The following is a 20609-nucleotide window of genomic DNA, read 5'->3' as shown; positions in this document are numbered from 1 at the left end:
ATGACTGGGTTTGCTAGTAAGAGGCCCCAGTGGCGGGAGGAAGAAAGGGCTAGAGCTGTCGCCGGGCTTCCCGATCCGTATGACGGTGTAGACTTGAGGGCTAAGGACTTCATTTATGCCCGCAAGCCGAAGATGCTCAAGGAGGGCGCGAGCAAGTTCAATGAGCCCAAGTTCGGGGAGGTGGAGAGGGCTCTCATCGAGGCCGCTAAATCCAAGGATAGCTTCGAGGTTCGTAGGGGCCAGGACTTGCTGACCCTGGCGCTGGGAACCCCCGAGCACCGTGGCCGCGTCCGTGGCATGTCGTTGAAGATGAGCTGGAACTCAGTGGAGTCATGGCAATCCGACGCTGCCACATACCGGTCAAGGCAGAGGTACAAGGAGGGCATCTTTTAGAAGGGCTATGATCAAGGCGTGGCCGAAATGATCAGTCAGTCCATAAAAGAAGCCTTCACAAGCAATGACCCAGATATGGTGTCGATGAGGTCACAGATGCTTCGCCAGGCTGGCGTGGCCGTGCCTCAAGTTCCACAAGGGTAGACACAAGGGCAGCCACTGCCGATGATCGAGGATCGCCCAAGGCACCCCGTCGATGACATCCGGCAACCCATGCGCGTCCACCTCAACATCCCGTTCGGCAGGGCGAAAAAGTTGACCGTGGGTGAGGGTTACATGCACCCCAAAGAAGATATCAAAGATTTCAACCAAGACCAGATCCCTGCCAACTATGCTGCCATGATACTTACATGGTATGCGACCCAATACGAAGAATTTGAAATGGAATATTGAAAGGTCCTAATGGCTAGAGGGGGGGTGAATAGCCTAATAAAAATTTCTACAACAACACTTAACCAAATGGTTAGACAATTATGAGGCGAAGCGAGTGTTGCGCTAGCCTACTCAAAATGCAAGCCACCTACCACAATTCTAGTTTAGATAGTGTCAATTCACACAAGAGCAATGACACTACCCTATGTTAGTGTGCTCTCAAAGGCTAACTAAAGAGCCACACCAACCAAGCATGCAAGCTCTCACAACTAGCTACACTAAAGAGCTTGTCAACTAGGTTGCGGTAAAGTAAAGAGAGTGATCAAGAGGGTTATACCGCCGTGTAGATGAATGAACCAATCAATCACGAAGATGAATAACAATGATGACCAATCACCTCGGAATCAATGATGAAGACAATGATTTTTACCGAGGTTCACTTGCTTGCCGGCAAGCTAGTCCTCGTTGTGGCGATTCACTCACTTGGAGGTTCACGCGCTAATTGGCTTCACACGCCAAACCCTCAATAGGGTGCCGCACAACCAACACAAGATGAGGATCACACAAGCCACAAGCAATCCACTAGAGTACCTTTTGGCGCTCCGCCGGGGAAAGGTCAAGAACCCCTCACAATCACCACGATCAGAGCCGGAGACAATCACCACCTCCGCTCGACGATCCTCGCTGCTCCAAGCCGTCTAGGTGGCGGCAACCACCAAGAGTAACAAGCGAAATCCGCAGCGAACCACGATCACTAAGTGCCTCTAGATGCAATCACTCAAGCAATGCACTTGGATCACTCCCAATCTCACTATGATGATGAATCAATGATGTAGATGAGTGGGAGGGCTTTGGCTTAGCTCACAAGGTTGCTATGTCAATGAAAATGTGCAAGAGTGCTCCCTTGAGCCGGCCATGGGGCTATAAATAGAGCCCCCATCAAATAGAGCCGTTGTACCCCTTCACTGGGTACTCTGCGTTCTGACCGGACGCTTCGGTCGTGTTGACCGGACGCTGGACCCCAGCGTCCGGTCGCTCGCAGACGACCACGTGTCCTGATTCCAACGGTCACTTGACCTGACCGGACGCTCCGGTATAAACTGACCGGACGCTGGAACCTTAGCGTCCGGTCGAGTACAGTAAGGGTCGAAACCTGGTTTTCCTCGACCGGACGCGTCCGGTCCACCTCGACCGGACACAGCCAGCGTCCGGTGGTAAACCCTAGTTACTGTCCCGACAGTCAACGCGACCGGACGCAGGCAGTCAGCGTCCGGTGCTTCTGGATCCAGCGTCCGGTCACTGGACCGACGCTGGCATCAGCTCTGTTCTCACTTCTATCTTCTCCACCCTTGCTCCAATGTGCCAACCACCAAGAATTTGCATCCGGCGCAATAGAAAATAGGCATTTCATTTTCCCGAAAGCGCCGAATCCCGCCTCGCAAGCTCGGCGGGAGGGAGAGAGGGACCCAAACCCATCTCAACCCTGCACACACCTTGTGCATAAGTGTTAGCATATTTTCACAAATATTATCAAGGGTGTTAGCACTCCACTAGATCCTAAATGCATATGCAATGAGTTAGAGCATCTAGTGGCACTTTGATAACCGCATTCCGATACGAGTTTCACCCCTCTTAATAGTACGGCTATCAAACCTAAATGTGATCACACTCTCTAAGTGTCTTGATCACCAAAACAAAATAGCTCCTATGGTTTATACCTTTGCCTTGAGCTTTTTGTTTTTCTCTTTCTTCATTTCAAGTTTAAGCCCTTGATCATCGCCATGCCATCACCATTGTCATGCTATGATCTTCATTAGCTTCTTCTACTTGAAGTGTGCTACCTATGTCATGATCACTTGATAAACTAGGTTAGCACTTAGGGTTTCATCAATTCACCAAAACCAAACTAGAGCTTTCAAATATCCAACTGCACAAGGGGTAACGATCCTTGGAGCTACCATTGGTTCCGAAGTCCTGTGGAACAAGGATGACATAGAGATCATTCTCTCGATGCCGACTTCTACGCCGATGGCGACACCAGCATCACAACCATCCGTGGCCGGATCTTGTCCCCCCGATGATTCGGATAACGGCAACGGCGATGACGAAGGCAATGGCGGGGATGACAAGGGAAGGAAGTCACCCCGAGGCACAAGCCCTCACCCTCGTTCTCCTCCTCCAACAACAAGTCCACCTCCACCTCCCGATAGTCCGTCTAAGGGCACAAGCAAAGGACCGGGAGGCACGGAGGAACCAGGGGCAAAGACACCGCCTGCTGCCATTGCGAGCACAAGCCACTGTCCTCCACCGCCGGTGAAGACTAAAGGCGACCAAGGGCATCTCACATACTCACTTGAGTTCGAAAGGTATGGTAGCGGCGAGCATAATTTGCTAATAACTTTTCTTTGCCATAATATGGTACTAACATTTCTATCCCAGGCCGAGATCACCTTTCCATCTATTTCCTGAATCGGATAACTGCCCCGGCCATTACGAGCATGGGAAGTTCATGATAACCAAGGCCCAGCTCGTCGACGAGGAAAGGTGGGAGACAAGGAGGTTTCATCTCTGGTACATGGAAGCGGCAAAAGCTGGCCTACATGGTTTTCTAGTCAAGGTTGTGGCGGAGTACTTCCACTTGCCCGGCAACAATGTAGAACTCCCCGTGAACTTCCACGACATGTACAGACTACTACGGGAACAAGACCTTGACATCGCCCAAGTCACCTTGTTCTCTATGTAAGTGATGAATTGCGAGTTTCACATATCACCTGCCTTTGAATCGGTCAAGACTACTTATATATGCCACGATGGCTTGTCCTTGCAGGTTGATGGCCTATATATCCAAGGAACTAAAACTTGATGTTATCTATCTATCTCCAATGCATATTGCTCAAAGAGTCATCATTGGTTACCACCTAGATGACAATCATCCAACCATGAAAGACTTGACCAAGCGACAGAGAGAGGCGCACAGGAAGAAACTGATAGACAATGAGAAGTTGAACATTTCAAGGTACATACTAGGAGCAATGAAGAAGATCAGGAGAAATGGGTGTATCGTAGCTGCCTACCACTTTGGGTAAGTCGAAGACATGCCTGTAGAGATAAGTGGGTAGCTAGCTAGTATTATTATTTCTCATTGTAACATGTATTTTGTTTCAATGGCGCAGCCAAGGCCTCGAGGGTCACTGGGTTGCATTTATCATCTACCCTCAGGATGGCAGGGCCTGCATATTTGATTCGTTGAGAATGCCAAACTTAAAAGGGTACAAGGCCTTTGAAGATTGCCTCAGAGTGTAAGTGACTGAACTGTCTTCTCATATGCGTTCTAATGCCCTGCCTAATACTAGTACATTTCGTATAGCGCTTATAAGGAGTACGTGAAGGATTCTGAATGCTATGATCAAAGAACAGAGAATTTTAAGGCTAAGCATAAGAACCGCATCAAAATCAGACGCAACTTTCCGGTAAGTATTTGAAAGGTTTAATTGTGCTTTCTGTTCATAAGCGTTCTAATACATGTATTCTAATGCTTGTGTATCGATCATGCAGTATGCCAAACAACCGGTAGGATCACAAACCTGTGGCTTCTACGTCTGTGAGTACCTGAGGGAGTGCAAGCAGTACAGCAGCAGTTGGAGGGTGCTCAAGAATGGATTGAACTGGTGGAGAGACGTGCAGAGCACCCAACACTCCTTCAAGTAGACAAAGGTGGACATATGTAAATTTGTCTTAGACAAATGCGTGCTTGAAGGGAGCACGTTCTTCAATGAGAACAGCCAGCTAGCGATTTTACCAGAGTACGAGAGGCTGAGAAAATGACCCATGATGATGCGTCCGCAAGATTACTCCTTAGGGCATGTATAACGACTTTAATATGTAAATGTAATGAATTAACGATGACAAGAACGACTAAGTGAATGTATATATATGTATATTATCTCATGTGTAATGCCTGCATACTTTTTAAGTTTAATCTGTGAAATCTGGATGTGATTTGAATTTGAATTTAATTATATGCCTGCTGTATTTTTTTAATTCAGGAAATAATTTACCGAGGCGGGCAAATAATAATGCCTGCCACGGCTAACGAACATAACCGCGGCGGGCGGTGTACCATGTTCGCCGCGGTAAAATAATTTACCACGGCGGGCGGTTCAACGTGACCACCATGGTAAAAGTATATTTACCGTGGCGGGCACGTTACACCGCCCGCCGTGGTAAATCGGTTAACCGCGGCGGGCAAAGCCGCCCGCCGCGGTTAAGCCACGATTTACCGTGGCCTCTAGGCCGCGGCGGACGGCTTTGCCCGCCGCGGAAAATCAAAAACGCCCGCCTCCATTAAAGTTTGTGTAGTAGTGCCGGTGGCTGGCAGACGGCGACCTAGAGTAGGGCTTCGCCTCCTACCCCATGCCTTCCTTGCACGGCGCGCCTCGCCCTCTCCCTTCTCTTCCCTTCCCTCCATCTATGGTCACAATTCGAGCTCAGCCCACGAGCGCGTGGAGTCGCGAACGTCAAGTAGGCGCGGGGACAGGCTCGGCCGACGAGCGCGCAGAGTCGCGGACGTCTGATAGGCGCAGCAGCAGGCGTGGGACGGCGGGCGGGCAGACACAGTATGCGTAGTAGCTTGTGTGCGAGGTGGGGTAGGCGCAGGCGTCCGGATGGGGCTAGTGTCCAAACCTCTGGGTGCTAGCCATTCTGTACTTTTATATAATACTGGTGGCCTTATTTTGTCGTATCCAAAAACTTTGCTGCAAGGACACAGGTTATTTAAGGTTTGAGTTTATTGCAAAAGCAAATAACGCGTGCTCAGGGGAGGGCTCAGCTATATTCAAGGGTATTCAGTTGAATACCTAAATTTTTTGGCAATAAATTTTACAGATATAGTGTATATGTGTATATGTATTGGAAAGAAGAAAACGATGAAGATAAATAAACATCCGGTGAAGAATAACGGTATAAGCTTTCTTATTCCTCTATAGTATATGACTATATATTTGATGTATGTTGTCGCCTTGTTATGTGGAACTATTGGTACCTTTCATTAATTAATTTTAAATTATGCTCAAATTCTAAAAATATATGGAAACTTGCTTAATTATGTGTTATATATTATGCAATTACATATACGGTATCCTCGCATAAAATTATATATACGATATTATCAATTATGATGCTAAATACGGAGTATTAAGCTTTGGTTGTCAAAAAAAAATTAACATCCTTTACATTTTGAATACCCGACCTAAAAACCCTGAGCCCGCCACCGCGCGTGTTGCACTACTGGTACTTCTTGCTGCTGCTTTTCCGGTGACTTTCAGTAAGGGAGTCAGCTTGTTGGTCATTATTTTAACTCAACCTCCAAATATTAGTTCTAAAAGGGCTCTTCAATAATAATTGTTATACCTCATATGAGTAATACACTCATATGCCCGCAGCCATTGTTAATTAAGGATAGGTGGTTCAGCTATCGTTCCCTAATACAAACAGACTACAATGGCTTTGGTATAGCTCCAACATTTTCTTGTACTACTGACTTTGTCAAAAAGAAATGATGTAGTTCTTGATTTAGATGAGACCGTCTGGTAGGAATTCAGATTCTCGAAGAAACGTTTCAGCCAATGAATTAGACTCATTTTATGGGACCATTGGCTGACAGGATTCTTATTAAAAAACAATGTTTTCCATAAAAACATATAAATAAATTAAAAGTATGCTTCAAAAAAATCGAGAATTTCTTGTGGGGAAAGAATAACTAGAATGCAACTCATTTTAACTTGTTACACTTAAAAAGATAATAACTAGAAAAAATACGGCCGCTAGTGTATGAGAGAGAGAGAGAGAGAAAGAGAGAGAGAGAGAGAGAGAGGTGAAATCTAGCAAAACGAGGTGGAATCGTGGTTGTGGCGTTTGGCACCGTGTCTTCCAATTCTATTGTTTTACCCGAACGGTGTCTAAGTCAAATTTCCATAATTTTGACTATAAGTTTATAGAAAATAATATAAAAATTTATGAATTAAAAAAAGATCCAACCATCTGCAAATGTATTCCATGATTTATTTAGTAACACTTATCTAGTATTATAAATTTTGTATATACTCGAATAGCGAGAGTTGTAATTTTTTTTTGACGGAGGGAGTAACATGCAACCAAAGTTATAGCGGGGTACTAATAATAATAACTAAGAAAGAGTCAAGACATTATGTTTTAGTTTTTTTAACAATAATAAATGAAATAAAAACAGCCACAATCACATCTGCCCTAGTACAGAGGTAACCCGCGGGAGGGAAGTCAAAGTGGAAGTCGAAGTCGTGTACATGAACGTTTGAAATACCATCACACACCTGCCCATCTGCCCGTCAATATCTGATGAATCTTCGTCGGCACTATTTTTCTTTTCAGAAATGCTATACAACATATACGTATTTTAGCAAAAAAAAATATATAGATTTTTTCTCCCTCTTTTCCTCTTTCTTTTCAACTGTCTTCTCGGCCTCTAGCAGCGTCTGCCATTATCTGCACGTTTGCTTGCTGCTGGCTGCTGCATGTGTGTGCGTGAGCGTGGGGGAGGAAAGGTAATCTGTACGAAGAGCCAGCCGAAGGACTGTATGCGTATACGCGTGCCAGAGGTTCGGACGTCTAATTTGTCCTTTTGTTCTTGCATAGAAAAAAATTATTTCCTGTAATTTGTGGATCTGTGATCTTGTGATTTGTGATCTTCTAGAAGTAGAAGAAGGTTGTAGGCTGTTGGATCTTAATTCTATGGTGCAGAAAAATTCATGTGTTGAAACTATATAAAACACATGGTTGTGCAGCAGACACAGTCTTTCTTTTTTACTACTATTCAGGCCGGAGACGAACGGGTCAGGAAAGAACTAGAATAAACTGAGGCCACTGAGTAACTGACTGTGTAGCTAGCTACTCTCTCAGCACGTACCGTACGACTCGTTCTTTCTGAGTGCACCATGTGTCCATGTCCATGCACACATTGTCAAACCCCCGTGCCGTCGTTCACCAGGCCCAGGTCTCCTCCCTGAAGTCTGGACGCTGCATTGCACAACGTTTCGAGTCCGAGAAACGGTCGGAGTACCCAAGTAGCGTGGTTGCTTTCCGGCGTTTATTTCGGTCTCGTACCGGCCGGACCTCTCTTGTTTGGGCGTTCAGACGAGGCGTCAGCACTTGTTTTTGGAGAAAGACACCCGTATTTCGTACACAAGGGAGCTGCTTTTGCGTCGGTTGTGCTTGTGCAAGCACACAACTACGGTAGCTGCTGCTTTTGCGTCGGTTGTGCACTTGTGCTACGACTACGAGGCTGTAGTATGACCTGGTGTAGTTGTGTGCTAGTGCGACGAGACGACAAGGGAGCGTCAAACGGGTACTCTGTCGTCCTGCCTGCTTTTTTTCCTGGCGTCACGTCTCCTCCAGTCCGTATTCTACCGTAGGCAGGCTGTGCCATGCTGCCGTCCTCCCCTCGAGCTCGAGGCTCCAGCTGACGCCATCACGCCAGACGCGCCCAACTACACCGAACCAGACAATGCCGTTGGTGGCCAGTGGCCACGCGCACGGCCGCTGCCATGCCCAGGCCCAGCCGTTAGTTGCCGCCCCGCCCGCTTTTGAAAACGGCCCCCGCGGAGCAGGACCTGCCGCTCTCTCCTGCATCTGCATGGTCTGATGATGGGCACGGGCCGGCTGGGTTCGTGCGTCATGCGCTGCAGGGGCCCCCTCAGGTTGCTTTGTTTACGTGGGGTGGGGCGGCAGCTTCACGCGGTTTTGGGTGGGCGCCCGACGCGCTTCCATCCGCCGCATCAACCGTCGCCATCACGCTTTTAATTTAGTACAGTATGCCCTGTGAGGCGCCCGTTTAGGGCCTGTTTAGTTCCAAAAAATTTTGCACAGTACCTATCACATCGAATCTTGCGGTACATGTATGAAGTACTAAATGTAGAAGAAAAAGAACTAATTGCACAGTTGGGTGAGAAATCGCGAGACAAAACTTTCAAACCTAATTAGTCCATAATTAGACACTAATTAAAAAAAACGAAACTGCTACAGTACCAAAACCAAAAAAATTTGGATCTAAACACGCCCTTACACGAGCACGCCCGCGGAGATCACCAGAATGCTGCCCAGGTCCCTTGGGTCTTGGCTGTGAGCTGTGAGGGGCCCGTACACGTACCCGAACTTCCCTAGCCGTTAGGTTTCTTCCTCGTCCTTCCTGGCAGTACGCCCAGTACGTACATGAGCTGACAACTCTTAGGCTTTGTTTAGTTGGCGAAATTTTCTGAAAAATGGTATTGTAGTACTTTCGTTGTTATTTGGCAATTAGTGTCCAATCATAGTCTAATTAGGCTTAAAAGATTCGTCTCGTGAATTTCGTCTAAACTGTGTAATTAGTTTTATTTTTTATTTATGTTTAATGCTTCATGCATGCGTCCAAAGATTCGATGTGACGGGAAATCTTGAAAAATTTTGCAAAATTTTGGAAACTAAACAGGCACTTAGGGAACACATGCACAGCTTCGGGTTGTCAGTCTCCACGCCGCTTGACGATGATCTACAAAGAAACTTTTGGGCCTCGTTCGCTGAAACCGGCTGAAAAACACTGTTTTGGCTGAATTGTTGTGAGAGAAAAATATTGTTCCGGCTAAAAAAAAGCCGAACAAACTGAATATGGGGTAAGTCGAACGGGACATTGGTGTTTATGAGGCAAGCCTCACGCGTCATGTCTGCCCAATGCCTCACACAGATTGATGACTCCGCAGGGCGTTAGAGGTACCTGCAGAAGAACCGACAGCCTGTTCGTTTGGCTGTGGCTTATCGTAAACGATCGTAAATTTCCAGCCGGAACAGTATTTTTCTCTCACACAAACCAGCCAGCAATACTCATTCACGAACCATCAACGATACGAACCAGCCAACCGAACAGGCTTATGCTAACAAAAGTGTGAAGTCATGGCTCTGTAGGCGTTGTGGAAGTGCTCCGTGTTTTTTGCAGAGTGAGCATGTTCTGACAAAGTAAAAGATGGCTTTTTCGTTGTGAGTGTTGGCCTGCAGTAGGATTAAGATAGCCTCATGTGTTCTCTATCTACATGGCATGTTGATTTATGGTGAAGCATATGATATTATATGCATGCGTTGGGCCTGCTCTGAAATACGAATACAAGGAAGGTAACGTAATCAATGAGATACTCTTCAACAAGCATTTCGCAAACCAGTCTTTAGCTGCCTATCGTCCCACCCGCATTCTCACCACATTTCAATTCTCTTTCCTAGCTATCCTTTTACACCATGAAGTCATTGATTCAATTCCCCTCGTAACCTCGAAACACTACTCCTAAATCGATAATCGTAACCAGAGCTTGTTGGAGCTTTGATTATTCACCGGAGAAGACATGGTGGTCATCACAGAAGAAGAGGTCGTTGGAGTTCAAGTAGAGCTATTAAAGTTGGCACAGTGGATTTGCTTTTCTCATTTCCTTCTTCTTCCCCTCGTGTTTATCCCACTTATTTCCTTCTATGGACTATATCGATTCTGCTAGTGCATGGATTGGGATCCGCTCATCTAAACTTTAGAAACAAGTGGTCCAAAGTTCGCTCTAAATTTTAGCACATCTACATTAGAGCTTTATGTCTCAAAACTGAGCTAAAATGCTCTAAAGTATATTTAGAGCTCTAAAGTTTAGAGGAGAGGATCAAAACAAGGTTTAAATTCTTTGTTAAACTTTTATCGTATGAAAAACTATATGTTATTGCTATACTAGTTGCTAAAGGTTGATATAGGTTAGCTACAATCTTGTATACTGACTGTAGCATTGAACCTTTGATATTAGTCTATAATTCCTAGGATTAGAAAAATGTCGTAAAGAGCGTGACCTTGGGATCGAGTCGGGTCAGCCAAAAATGTTCCTCACATATCGTTGTATGCCGATGGCGGTGATCTCGAAATGCGTAAACCCGTTGAAAGCAGGCACAATAACAGTCGATATGCTCGTCACGTCAGCTGCATGCACGAGAGACATGAGAGAGAAAGTCAAGCTTGGCCCTTGCCGCTTCCTTTGTATCAGCTAAACCCATATGCCGAGATGCTTTTCCTACATGCTAGGCCCGTTCTTCGCCCGCTTTACTTATCTATCGAATAAAAAAATATTTTGACTATAGAAAGAGACTAATTGTTATATGTGTTAAACTCTAAACTTGTCTATTGATAATTTTAGCTTGAGCAGTGCTCTGCTGGACTAAAGTTTGGCTTATTCGGCTTGTTTTTTCAGCTGAAACAACGTTTTTCTCTCACCGCAAACCAGCATGAACAGTATTTTTCAGCATAAACAATTTTTTTTCCCAACCAGCCGAACACTGCATTGGCTTATAGATAAGTTTTATTAGGCTTGTCTGGTAATAAGTAGATAAAAGATATATAAGTCAAAAAGTAGCCTAGCATGCTCATCCTCATATTTTTCCCTGAAAATCCGCCGTGTACACTACCATGTAGTACTGTACAAATTTTTCGGCGAGGCTCCATCTGAAATACTTGCCCTATCCAGGGGCACCAGTGCAAACTTCGTTTTTTTCTCAAAAAGAAATGGATCTTAACCACCCACGATCTACCAGGTCATCGCATGACCGGCAAGCAACAACTGCCGCTCCTCCGCTCCTCCGCCGTAGTCTCTCCTCTCCTCTCCTGCTCGGCTCCGCTCCCCTCATATACGGAGTACTCCAACTCCATCAACCGCCTCTCCGCCTCCTCCTCTCCAGATCTCCCCATTCACACACACTCGCGCGCGCACAGAGACCTCCGAGGCCCAAGCGCAAGCAAAGCATCCACCCACCCATGGCGCCTCTCCTCCTGCTCTTCCTCCTCGGCGGCCTCTGCGCCCTCTTCTCGCTCACCACCTCCTCGCGCGCCAGCGCCAAGAAGTGCGAGGACGTCACGAGCGACGGCTGCGTGCCAGAGGAGACGCAGCAGCAGCAGCACGGGGAGAAGAAGGCGCGGGCCGACCCGGAGAAGGGCCTGGGCATCGTCTTCTCCACGTTCGACCACGACGGCGACGGCTTCATCACGGCGGTCGAGCTGGAGGAGTCGCTGCGCCGCCTCGGCATCGCCGTGTCCGCCGACGAGGCCGCGGCCATGGTCGCGCGCGTCGACGCCAACAGCGACGGGCTCATCGACATCCACGAGTTCCGCGAGCTCTACGACTCCATTCCCAAGAAGAGGAAGCACCAGCACCCCGCCGCCGCTGCCGGGGATTTCAGCGGGGCAGCGAGGGAGGTGCCGGTGGAAGGCGACGACGAAGAGGCCGAGGGGGAGGAGGAAGAGGAGGAGGATGAGGAGAGGGACCTGCGGGAGGCGTTCGACGTGTTCGACGGCAACAAGGACGGGCTCATCTCCGCGGAGGAGCTCGGCACCGTGCTGGGCTCGCTCGGCTTGCGCCGCCAGGGCAACGGCCGGACCGCCGTCGCCGACTGCCGCGACATGATACGCCTCGTCGACAGCGACGGCGACGGCATGGTGTCCTTCGAGGAGTTCAAGCGCATGATGACCGTCGTCAAGGCCTAGGCTCCTCCTCTTCTTCCTCCTCCTCGCAGATCAAATCAAATACGAAACTTGGAGCGGCGGATTTGCAAACGCAAGTAACGCTATTTTGTTCTTGGATCGGAAAAGACGCATCGGGGATTGGTTGGTAGCAGAAGCGCGATCCATTAACAAACACACCAGGAGCTCGTATTAGTTCTTGCTCGCTGTCAGGTTAATCTGTGGAAAAATGAACAACTAGATGAATCAACGAGTATGACTTGTTCATTCGGTGTTTGTGTTTGGGACCCGTCCCTGTTGAAACAATTATGTTTAAGAATTGTCGATGATGTGTAACTGTACAAGTCTGCGTGCCATGCTTTCTATGACCAAACTTTGACACTTGAAATCTGCTCTTGGCTGTATGGTTGCCAGTTGCCTGTTCATGAAGTAGTAAAACCAAAAGAAAGTTCTTGTCTTTGTGGACAAGCTATGCCTTTTTTTACACTGTTTCTGATGACCCAGAGACTGTGATCGTGTGGATTTTCGTGGCATGTGTTCATACGTGTTCCACGCCTCCAGTTGTTGCTTGGATGTTATTCCCTTGACAAATTCAGCGGACAAAGATTTGATGTGCTGCTACTTTTACCTGGTCACCGAAGAACTGATTCTCCAAGCAGTAACTCTTTCACGCCACAATAAACATTTCTCTGAGAAGTAAAAAGACTTCTATTGGTTTCTGTGAAGTAAAAGACTTCTATTGGTTTCCTCCAAAATTAAAGAAAAATCATGCAACCTAAGGAAGATGACAAAAAAAAAAGGGTTCCTTTTTCTTTTGCTACAAATATATTTTTTTTGTTACCGAATTCTTGCTCTGTATTGTGCCTAGTTGCACGGTATCATTGCATTGGTATATTGGCCTGAATATTATGGAGCAGCAGCTTTCTTGTGCCTGCAAACTTGTAAGCTGCATACGCTAATCCTTCCGACGACAATGATTTTCAGAAACCTCCCTTTGTCCGTTGCGACGTTCTCATCACAGACCCTTTAAACTATGCTAGGTCAATGAAGATGGCATTTTGAAACGGCACTGAAAACTGTTTTACTTCTTCAGATCTCTGACAAATTAACAACTCCAATTCTCGGATCTGGGCCGTGCAATTTATTTCCACAGAAGATGATAGGTCATGCAATTGCCGTCCATGTACCAAGATGCCAAGCTCACGACATCAAAAAAGAAAAGAAAAGAAGATGCCAAGCTCACTCATGACTCATGACACCAATCAGAGTCGCTGATTATTGCTGCTTCCCATCGGTGTCAACGCGGCGTCATTTGCTGAGGTGCTGTACTACCTGTACATAACCACTACTACATAGTACATACGTACGCCGCGGTTGATGCAAATGGAGCCGAACGTTCCATTGGTATAGATAGTGCCTAGATGGTTGACAAATGGAGCGGTGATGCTGTAGAAACGCCGGGTTTTCCACACTACTGCATTGTTAACTCGCTGCGAGTGTGATGTTTACTGCTATTTGGACAAGTTACATAAGTATGTACTACTATCTTGGGCTGTTGAGCTGATCTGACTTATTCCAAGCTAGCCCTGTACTCTATCGGTTTCAAGGGATCCTATTATCATCGTAATAAATCTTGTGACGACCGGAAGATGGAGTACGTGACGTGCGACGGCGTAAGTAACGAACCCCCGTGTCACCGACCTACTAGTTCCATCCAGCACAAGCACAGCAATAGAAGTATCTAGAAGCTACTAGAATGATCTGGATACAGGTTTGGAAGGGGAAGAAGGGAAAAGGTGAAATCTAGCCGCAGCTAGCCTCGAGCTTGCGCTCGTCACCGGTTCAGGTTTCTGGTCCTTCGACGCCTCTTGCTGATGGTGGTGTTAAATCACAGCAGTGCCTCTAAACCATAGATCGGGGTAAGCATCTTACTTCAGGGTTCCTCTAGTTCGTCCTGGCGCAGTTGCGCCGTAGCCTCGTGGACGCCGGTGTCGAGGAAGCTCGGCGTGGTGGAGAGGAGGCGAGGTCCAGTGGCCCGGTGGTGACACTGCAAGGGGCGATGCAGAGGTGACGACGAAGTTGGTGGAGGTTCTCGTTGCTGGCAGCATTCACTTTTAGATCGGATTAGGTTTCTCTGTGGGTGGTTACAGCGGCTCCAGTCAACCTCGTCATCCGAGCCCTGGTCCCCATACCTCTCTTTATAGTGCTGTGCGACAAGGGTCCACCAACCATATAAGGGTTGGGCGCCTACGATCAGGACGCAGATCCAAGGGCTCAATAGGCCGTTGGGCCTATTGGTGGAGATCAACTAACATTCTCCGCCTTGATCTCAATACCATCTTTTAATTTCATATCATTTACTTTTGTTCATTCCATTACAGATTAGCGCATAGAGCATGCTTCATTGTCACGGTCAATTGCCGATAGATTTAACAGCTACAACACACCACGCTGTTCTGAAATATGTATTTAACTTTGGGCCTTCTATTGTCCAGGAATTCTAGGCTTTCCCTTAAATCCATGCTAGCTACATGTTCTCTGAACACATTGGGTGGTAAGCCTTTTGTAAGCGGATCCACGGGCATCTTTTCGGTACTTATATGCTCAAGACTTATGACTTGATCCCAGACTTTATCTTTCACAACATAATATTTTATGTTAATGTGTTTGGCAGCACCACTTGACTTATTATTGTGAGCATACTGTACTGCCGGATTATTATCGCAGTATAACTTAAGTGGTCTATAGATGTCGTCAACCACCTTCAAACCGTGTATGAACTTCTTTAGCCAGTTCACCTGCCCCGTTGCCTCATAACACGCTACAAACCGTCATACATTGTGGACGATGTAGTGACGGTTTGCTTTGAGCTTTTCCATGAAATAGCTCCCCCTGCGAGAGTGAATACATATCCAGACGTGGATTTTCTATCATCTCCCGCATAATCAGAATCTGAATATCCCACTATATGAAGTGAATTAGATCTTTTATACGTTATCATGAGGTATTTCGTTTCTTGCAAATAACGCAAGACTTTCTTTACCACTTTTCAGTGTTCTGTTCTAGGATTGCTCTAGAATCTGTCAAGTAACTCGGTAACAATTGTCAAGTCAGGGCACGTACATACTTAAGCATATTACAAGTTTTCGACAGCTGAAGCATATGGAACCACTTTCATTTGATCGATCTCATATTGGTTCCTAGGGCATTGAAAATCTCCATATCTGTCGTCCTTGACTATAGGAGCAGGTGAGGGACTACGTTTGTGCATACAGAATTTCTTTAAGATCTTTTCTATGTATGTCTTTTGTGATAGTCCTAATACCCCTTTACTTCTATCTCGGTGAATCTTGATCCCTAGAACGAACGAAGCTTCACCAAAATCTTTCATATCAAATTTTGAGGAAAAAAACTTCTTTGTCTCTAGTAGTAGACTGACATCACTAGTAGCAAGTAAGATATCATCCACACATAGGACAAGGAAGATAAACTTTCCATTCTTAAACTTTGCATAGACACAATTGTCCTCTATATTCTCTTTAAAACCCAAAATTCTTTATTATCTGATCAAACTTCAAGTACCATTGTCTTGAAACTTGTTTTAATCCATAAATGGATTTCTTTAGACGCCGTCTCATTCGTTCTTTTCCTTCCATGACAAAACCTTTCGATTGTGCCATGTAAATATTTTCCTCCAAGTCCCCATTGAGAAATGCCGTCTTTACATCCATCTGATATAATTCTTAATCGTAATGTGCCACTAACGCCATTATGATTCTGAAGGAATCCTTACATGAGACTGGAGAAAAAGGTCTCATTGTAATCAATCTCTTCTCTTTGCGTAAAGCCTTTTGCCACAAGTCTCACTTTATATCTCTCTATATTCCCTTGAGAGTTAGGTTTTGTTTTGTAGACCCATTTATAGCCTACTATTTTGGCTCCTTTAGAAATTATTTCTAAGTCCCAAACTTTATTGCCATTCATAGATTATTTCATCTTCCATGGCCTCAAGCCACTTTGATGAATGATCACTTCTCATGGCTTATTCAAATGAGGTGGGATCATCCTCCATTTGAAAGTCCTCAATATTGTATACTTCATAGTCAGTAGAAATAGCTTATTTTCTAACGCTTTGAGATCTTCTAGGGGCCTCCACATTTGGCACATCTTCTGTTTGAGGCTGTTGTTGCTCCCCCTCATGTGTGGCAATAGGTTCTATAGGATCCTGAAGAACAGGATCCTCATCGTCATTCATTGTTGCCACAGGCGGAATAACAACAGGTGCTGGCACCACAGTATCTTGCACTGTCGGTGCAGCGACAGCAAGTAGTGAGAAAATTGGCTCATGAATCATCGGAGTGGGCGCATACACCCGCTTCTCTTCAAGATCAATTTTTTGAGCTACCATGCTCCCCCTCATCATTTCATCCTCTAGGAAGACAATGTGTCTTGTTTCTACAAACTTTGTATGTCTGTTTGGACAGTAGAAACGAAAACATTTTGACTTTTCTGGGTAGCCAATGAAATTGCAACTTACTATTTTGGGATCTAGCTTCCTAATGTTTGGGTTAAATACTTTAGCCTCAGCAGGACTTCCCCACATACGTAAGTGGTTTAGTGAGGGTACTCTTCCTGTCCACAACTCATATGGTGTTTTGGGCACCGACTTACTTAATACTCTATTGAGAATATAAATGACGGTTTTTAACGCCTCCATCCACAAGCTCAACGGTAAGGTGAAGTAACTTATCATACTGCGCACCATGTCCATCAGGGTACAATTGCTTCTTTTAGCTGCTCCATTCTGCTGAGGTTCGTCCGGTATAGAATACTGGGCTTCTATGCCATTTTCCTATAAGATCCTTGCAAAAGGTCTAGGAACTTGGTCATATAGGGTATGCCGACCGTAGTACTCCCCCTACGGTCGGACCTGACTATCCTAATTTTTAAATTGCATTGGTTTTCAACTTTTGCCTTAAATATCTACACTTATCCAATGCTTCTGTTCTTTCTTTGATTGGATAAATGTAGACATAACAGGAGTAATCATCTGTGAATGTTATGAACGAATCATTACCATCCACACTCTTTATAGGAAACTGACCATAGATGTCTGTGTGAATAATCTGTAAAATTCCTACGCTTCGTTTGGTATCTTTCTTAATTTTCTTTACATACTTTCCTTTTATGCATTCTCTACATTGTTCTAAATCTAAGAGCTCTAATGAAGGAAGAATATTATTCTTAACTAGTCTTTCTATTCTCCTCCTCGAAATATGGTCTAAAAGATAGTGCCATAATTTCGACGACGCATCGTGAGCTCTCTTATGCCACCATTTTCAGAGTAACTCTCTGTCACCAGCTGCTTTATCAGCTGAGTAGCATATGTCTTTGAAGAGCTAGTGAACTGACTCTTTATTCTATCGAGGTACTCGGTGACCGTGTCACACTCTAGGATTGAGCCCACAATTACAGGCTCAATCGTGTTCTTTATCACAGCCAAATATTTCTTGTTGGCAGTGACCCACTTCCTATGCTCAAGATCAGAGGACATCTTTTGGGATTCAAAACACCTTTCTTTAGTTGCCCAAGCGGCATCAGTCTCGTTTGTCTTTCTCACCGGTGCCACAGGATTAGTGAGACACGGTGAGGTGACTACCCAATCCTCCTCAGCCAAGATGAAGGCCAGGTCAATCTTTTTCTTAACATAAAAAATACAATAATTACATGCCTTGATTCCAACGTTGGTCAAAATCAAAACATACAACTGTTCTTATACATTAAATCTACATCACCGTTGGGCACAAATAGAAATAATGCATAAATTATTAACTTTTATGATATTGTTATTAACAACGTTGGTCAGAAAATAACAATATCATAATCATATCAAAATCTCTTTTCTCTCCAATTATACGGCTACTTTTATACACTAACTCTACATCACCGTTGGGCAAAAATAGAATTAATGCATAAAATCATTAAAAATATGATATTATTATTAACAATATTGGTCAGAAAATAACATCATAATTATGTCAAAGTCTCTTTTTCTCCAATTAAATATCACGTTGGTTCAAAATAACTAGAGAATAAATAATTTCTTTAGCAGGGGAAAAACTCTCTTTTTCTCCAATTAAATATCACGTTGGTTCAAAATAACTGAAGAATAAACAATTTCTTTAGCAGCGGAAAACATATACTCAATTTCTTGAATTTTACTCACAGAGAAAAATTACTTTTCTATTTTCTTTGAGCTATTTTTCATTATCCAGAAATAAGCAATTACTGAAAAACAAAAAGGAAAAATTGATCTTGGGCCGGAACTGGCACAGTGGCCCAGCGCTGACCCAGGCCGCAACCTGGGCCTGGGCTGGCAAAGCAGCTCGGCGCGCTCGCCCGCCTGGGCCGAGAGTGGCCCGGTTGATCTGCGCCGTTGAATCCGATCTGACGGACATCCACGCGTCTCGCTCGAACAAAAAAACCCACGCCACGGCTCATCCCCAAAACCCTAGTTCATTTGCATCCTGCCCTTTCTCTCTCTTCGCTCTCTCTTCGCCGCTCTCCTCTCCTCTCTCAGCGCAGCCATGACACCAAGCGAGAGCGAGCGAGGACGGTAGAGCCATGACGTCGTCGCCGGCCCCCTCGCCGGCGTGTGCGCTCCCCAGCGGGTGAGCGTGCTGCCGTCGAACGGCCTGGCCACGGCGCCCCCTTGGCCGAGCCCAGCGAGCAGCTCCCCGGCTCGGCCCTTTCTTCTCCTCGCCCACCGGCGAGGTAGCGGCACTGCTCAGCGGTGAGGTAAGCCAAAATGGCTCTTCCTCTTCTCCCTTTCCCCTTCTTTCTTCTAGGATTAACCCGATTTGGGGATGGGGTCAAAATTAGGGTTAGGGTTTTGGGATGGGCACTGTTCTTCTTCCCCAGAGGGACTCTATGGATTTTAGGGTTCGGCATCGCGTGCTGAGCCCTCCTCGTCTTCTTTCTTTCACCCAATTAGGGTTAGGGTTACACCGAACCCTCTGTTCTTCTTAGATCCGAAGGGATTTAATTCTATTCTTTTCTTTTCTAGTCTGTTTCTTCTTAGGTTTGAGCTCGGATTCGATTCTTCTTGAAGCCGAGTCCTTCTTCTTACTCCTTTCCTCAGATCTGAACTAGGTTAGTTCTTTTCTTGCCATGCACCGACGAGGACGGCGGTGCGGCACCTTTCCCGCGCGGTGGCGGTGGTGACCGGGAGTTCAGTGACGTCCGCCACCCCCCGGTCTCTTTTCAATTTTCTTTTACCCGGTTAGGGTTAGGGTTTCAATCCGAAATGGATCGAACCCCTTGTGATTTCTATGATTTCTTTTCAATGCTTTACCCCATACTAGGCAACCCTTGGCTCTGATATCATTGTTAAATCACAGCAGTGCCTCTAAACCATAGATCGGAACCATAGATCGGGGTAAGTATCTTACTTTAGGGTTCCTCTAGTTCGCCCTGGCACAGTTGCGCCGTAGCCTCGTGGACGCCAGTGTCGAGGGAGCTCGGCGCGGTGGAGAGGAGGCGAGGTCCAGTGGCCCGGTGGTGACACTGCAAGGGGCGATGCAGAGGTGACGACGAAGTTGGTGGAGGTTCCCGTCGCTAGCAGCATTCACTTCTAGATCGGATTAGGTTTCTTTGTGGGTGGTTACAGCGGCTCCAGTCAACCTCATCATCCGAGCCCTGGTCCCCACATTTCTCTTTATAGTGCTGTGCGACAGGGGGCCCACCAACCATATTAGGGTTGGACGTCCCCGATCAGGGCTCAGATCCAAGGATCTAATAAGCTGTTGGGTCTATTGGTGGAGATCAACTAACAGGTGGTGTTCATTGTTTATACTGTCTTCCCTTCCTGCTTGGGCCACACACTGTCTTCCTTCTGCCTTGGTCCAGCCCATATATTCTTTCATCGGCTAAGCCCATGGTATCTCGATCGTGACACCCTGGCCGGCTGGCCAACATGACAAAAACAATCATGCAAGGGACAGCGAGGGCGGCGAGATTCGCGACGGGCGTGCGGCACAGGAGGCGCATGTGCACGGGCACGGCGTCGATCGCGAAATTGGTGTGGGTGCGTCAGAATGGAAGGCACGGACGGACGGACAGCCGGGAGCGCATCTCCGTTGCACGGGTTGCTGGATGGATTCCGGGGGCAAGTGGTCGAGTGGAGTGGGGGTGGAATTCGGTTCGATCCCATCTCGCGACGCCAAGAAAAGAAAACGGGATAGGGGTACTGCGACTCTGCGAGTGAGGGTGGGAGAGGCGGCATTCCTCACGTCGGCAGCCGGAGCTGACA

At 46.3% G+C, this 20609-nt stretch overlaps 1 protein-coding gene across 1 annotated transcript; it reads left to right on the top strand.

The window, feature by feature from the left end:
• Positions 1–11387: 11387 nt before the first annotated feature.
• On the top strand, positions 11388–12724 carry LOC136521288 (probable calcium-binding protein CML30). Its single transcript, XM_066514996.1, has one exon. It carries the CDS (start codon positions 11597–11599, stop codon positions 12320–12322), a length of 726 nt encoding a protein of 241 aa, XP_066371093.1. The 5' UTR covers positions 11388–11596; the 3' UTR covers positions 12323–12724.
• Positions 12725–20609: the final 7885 nt, after the last annotated feature.

The sequence above is a fragment of the Miscanthus floridulus genome, chromosome 18 (assembly GCF_019320115.1).
Source record: "Miscanthus floridulus cultivar M001 chromosome 18, ASM1932011v1, whole genome shotgun sequence".
NCBI classification, from domain to species: domain Eukaryota; kingdom Viridiplantae; phylum Streptophyta; class Magnoliopsida; order Poales; family Poaceae; genus Miscanthus; species Miscanthus floridulus.
Note: the sequence above shows the minus strand (reverse complement) of the source record. Positions and strands in the feature narration are given on the sequence as shown.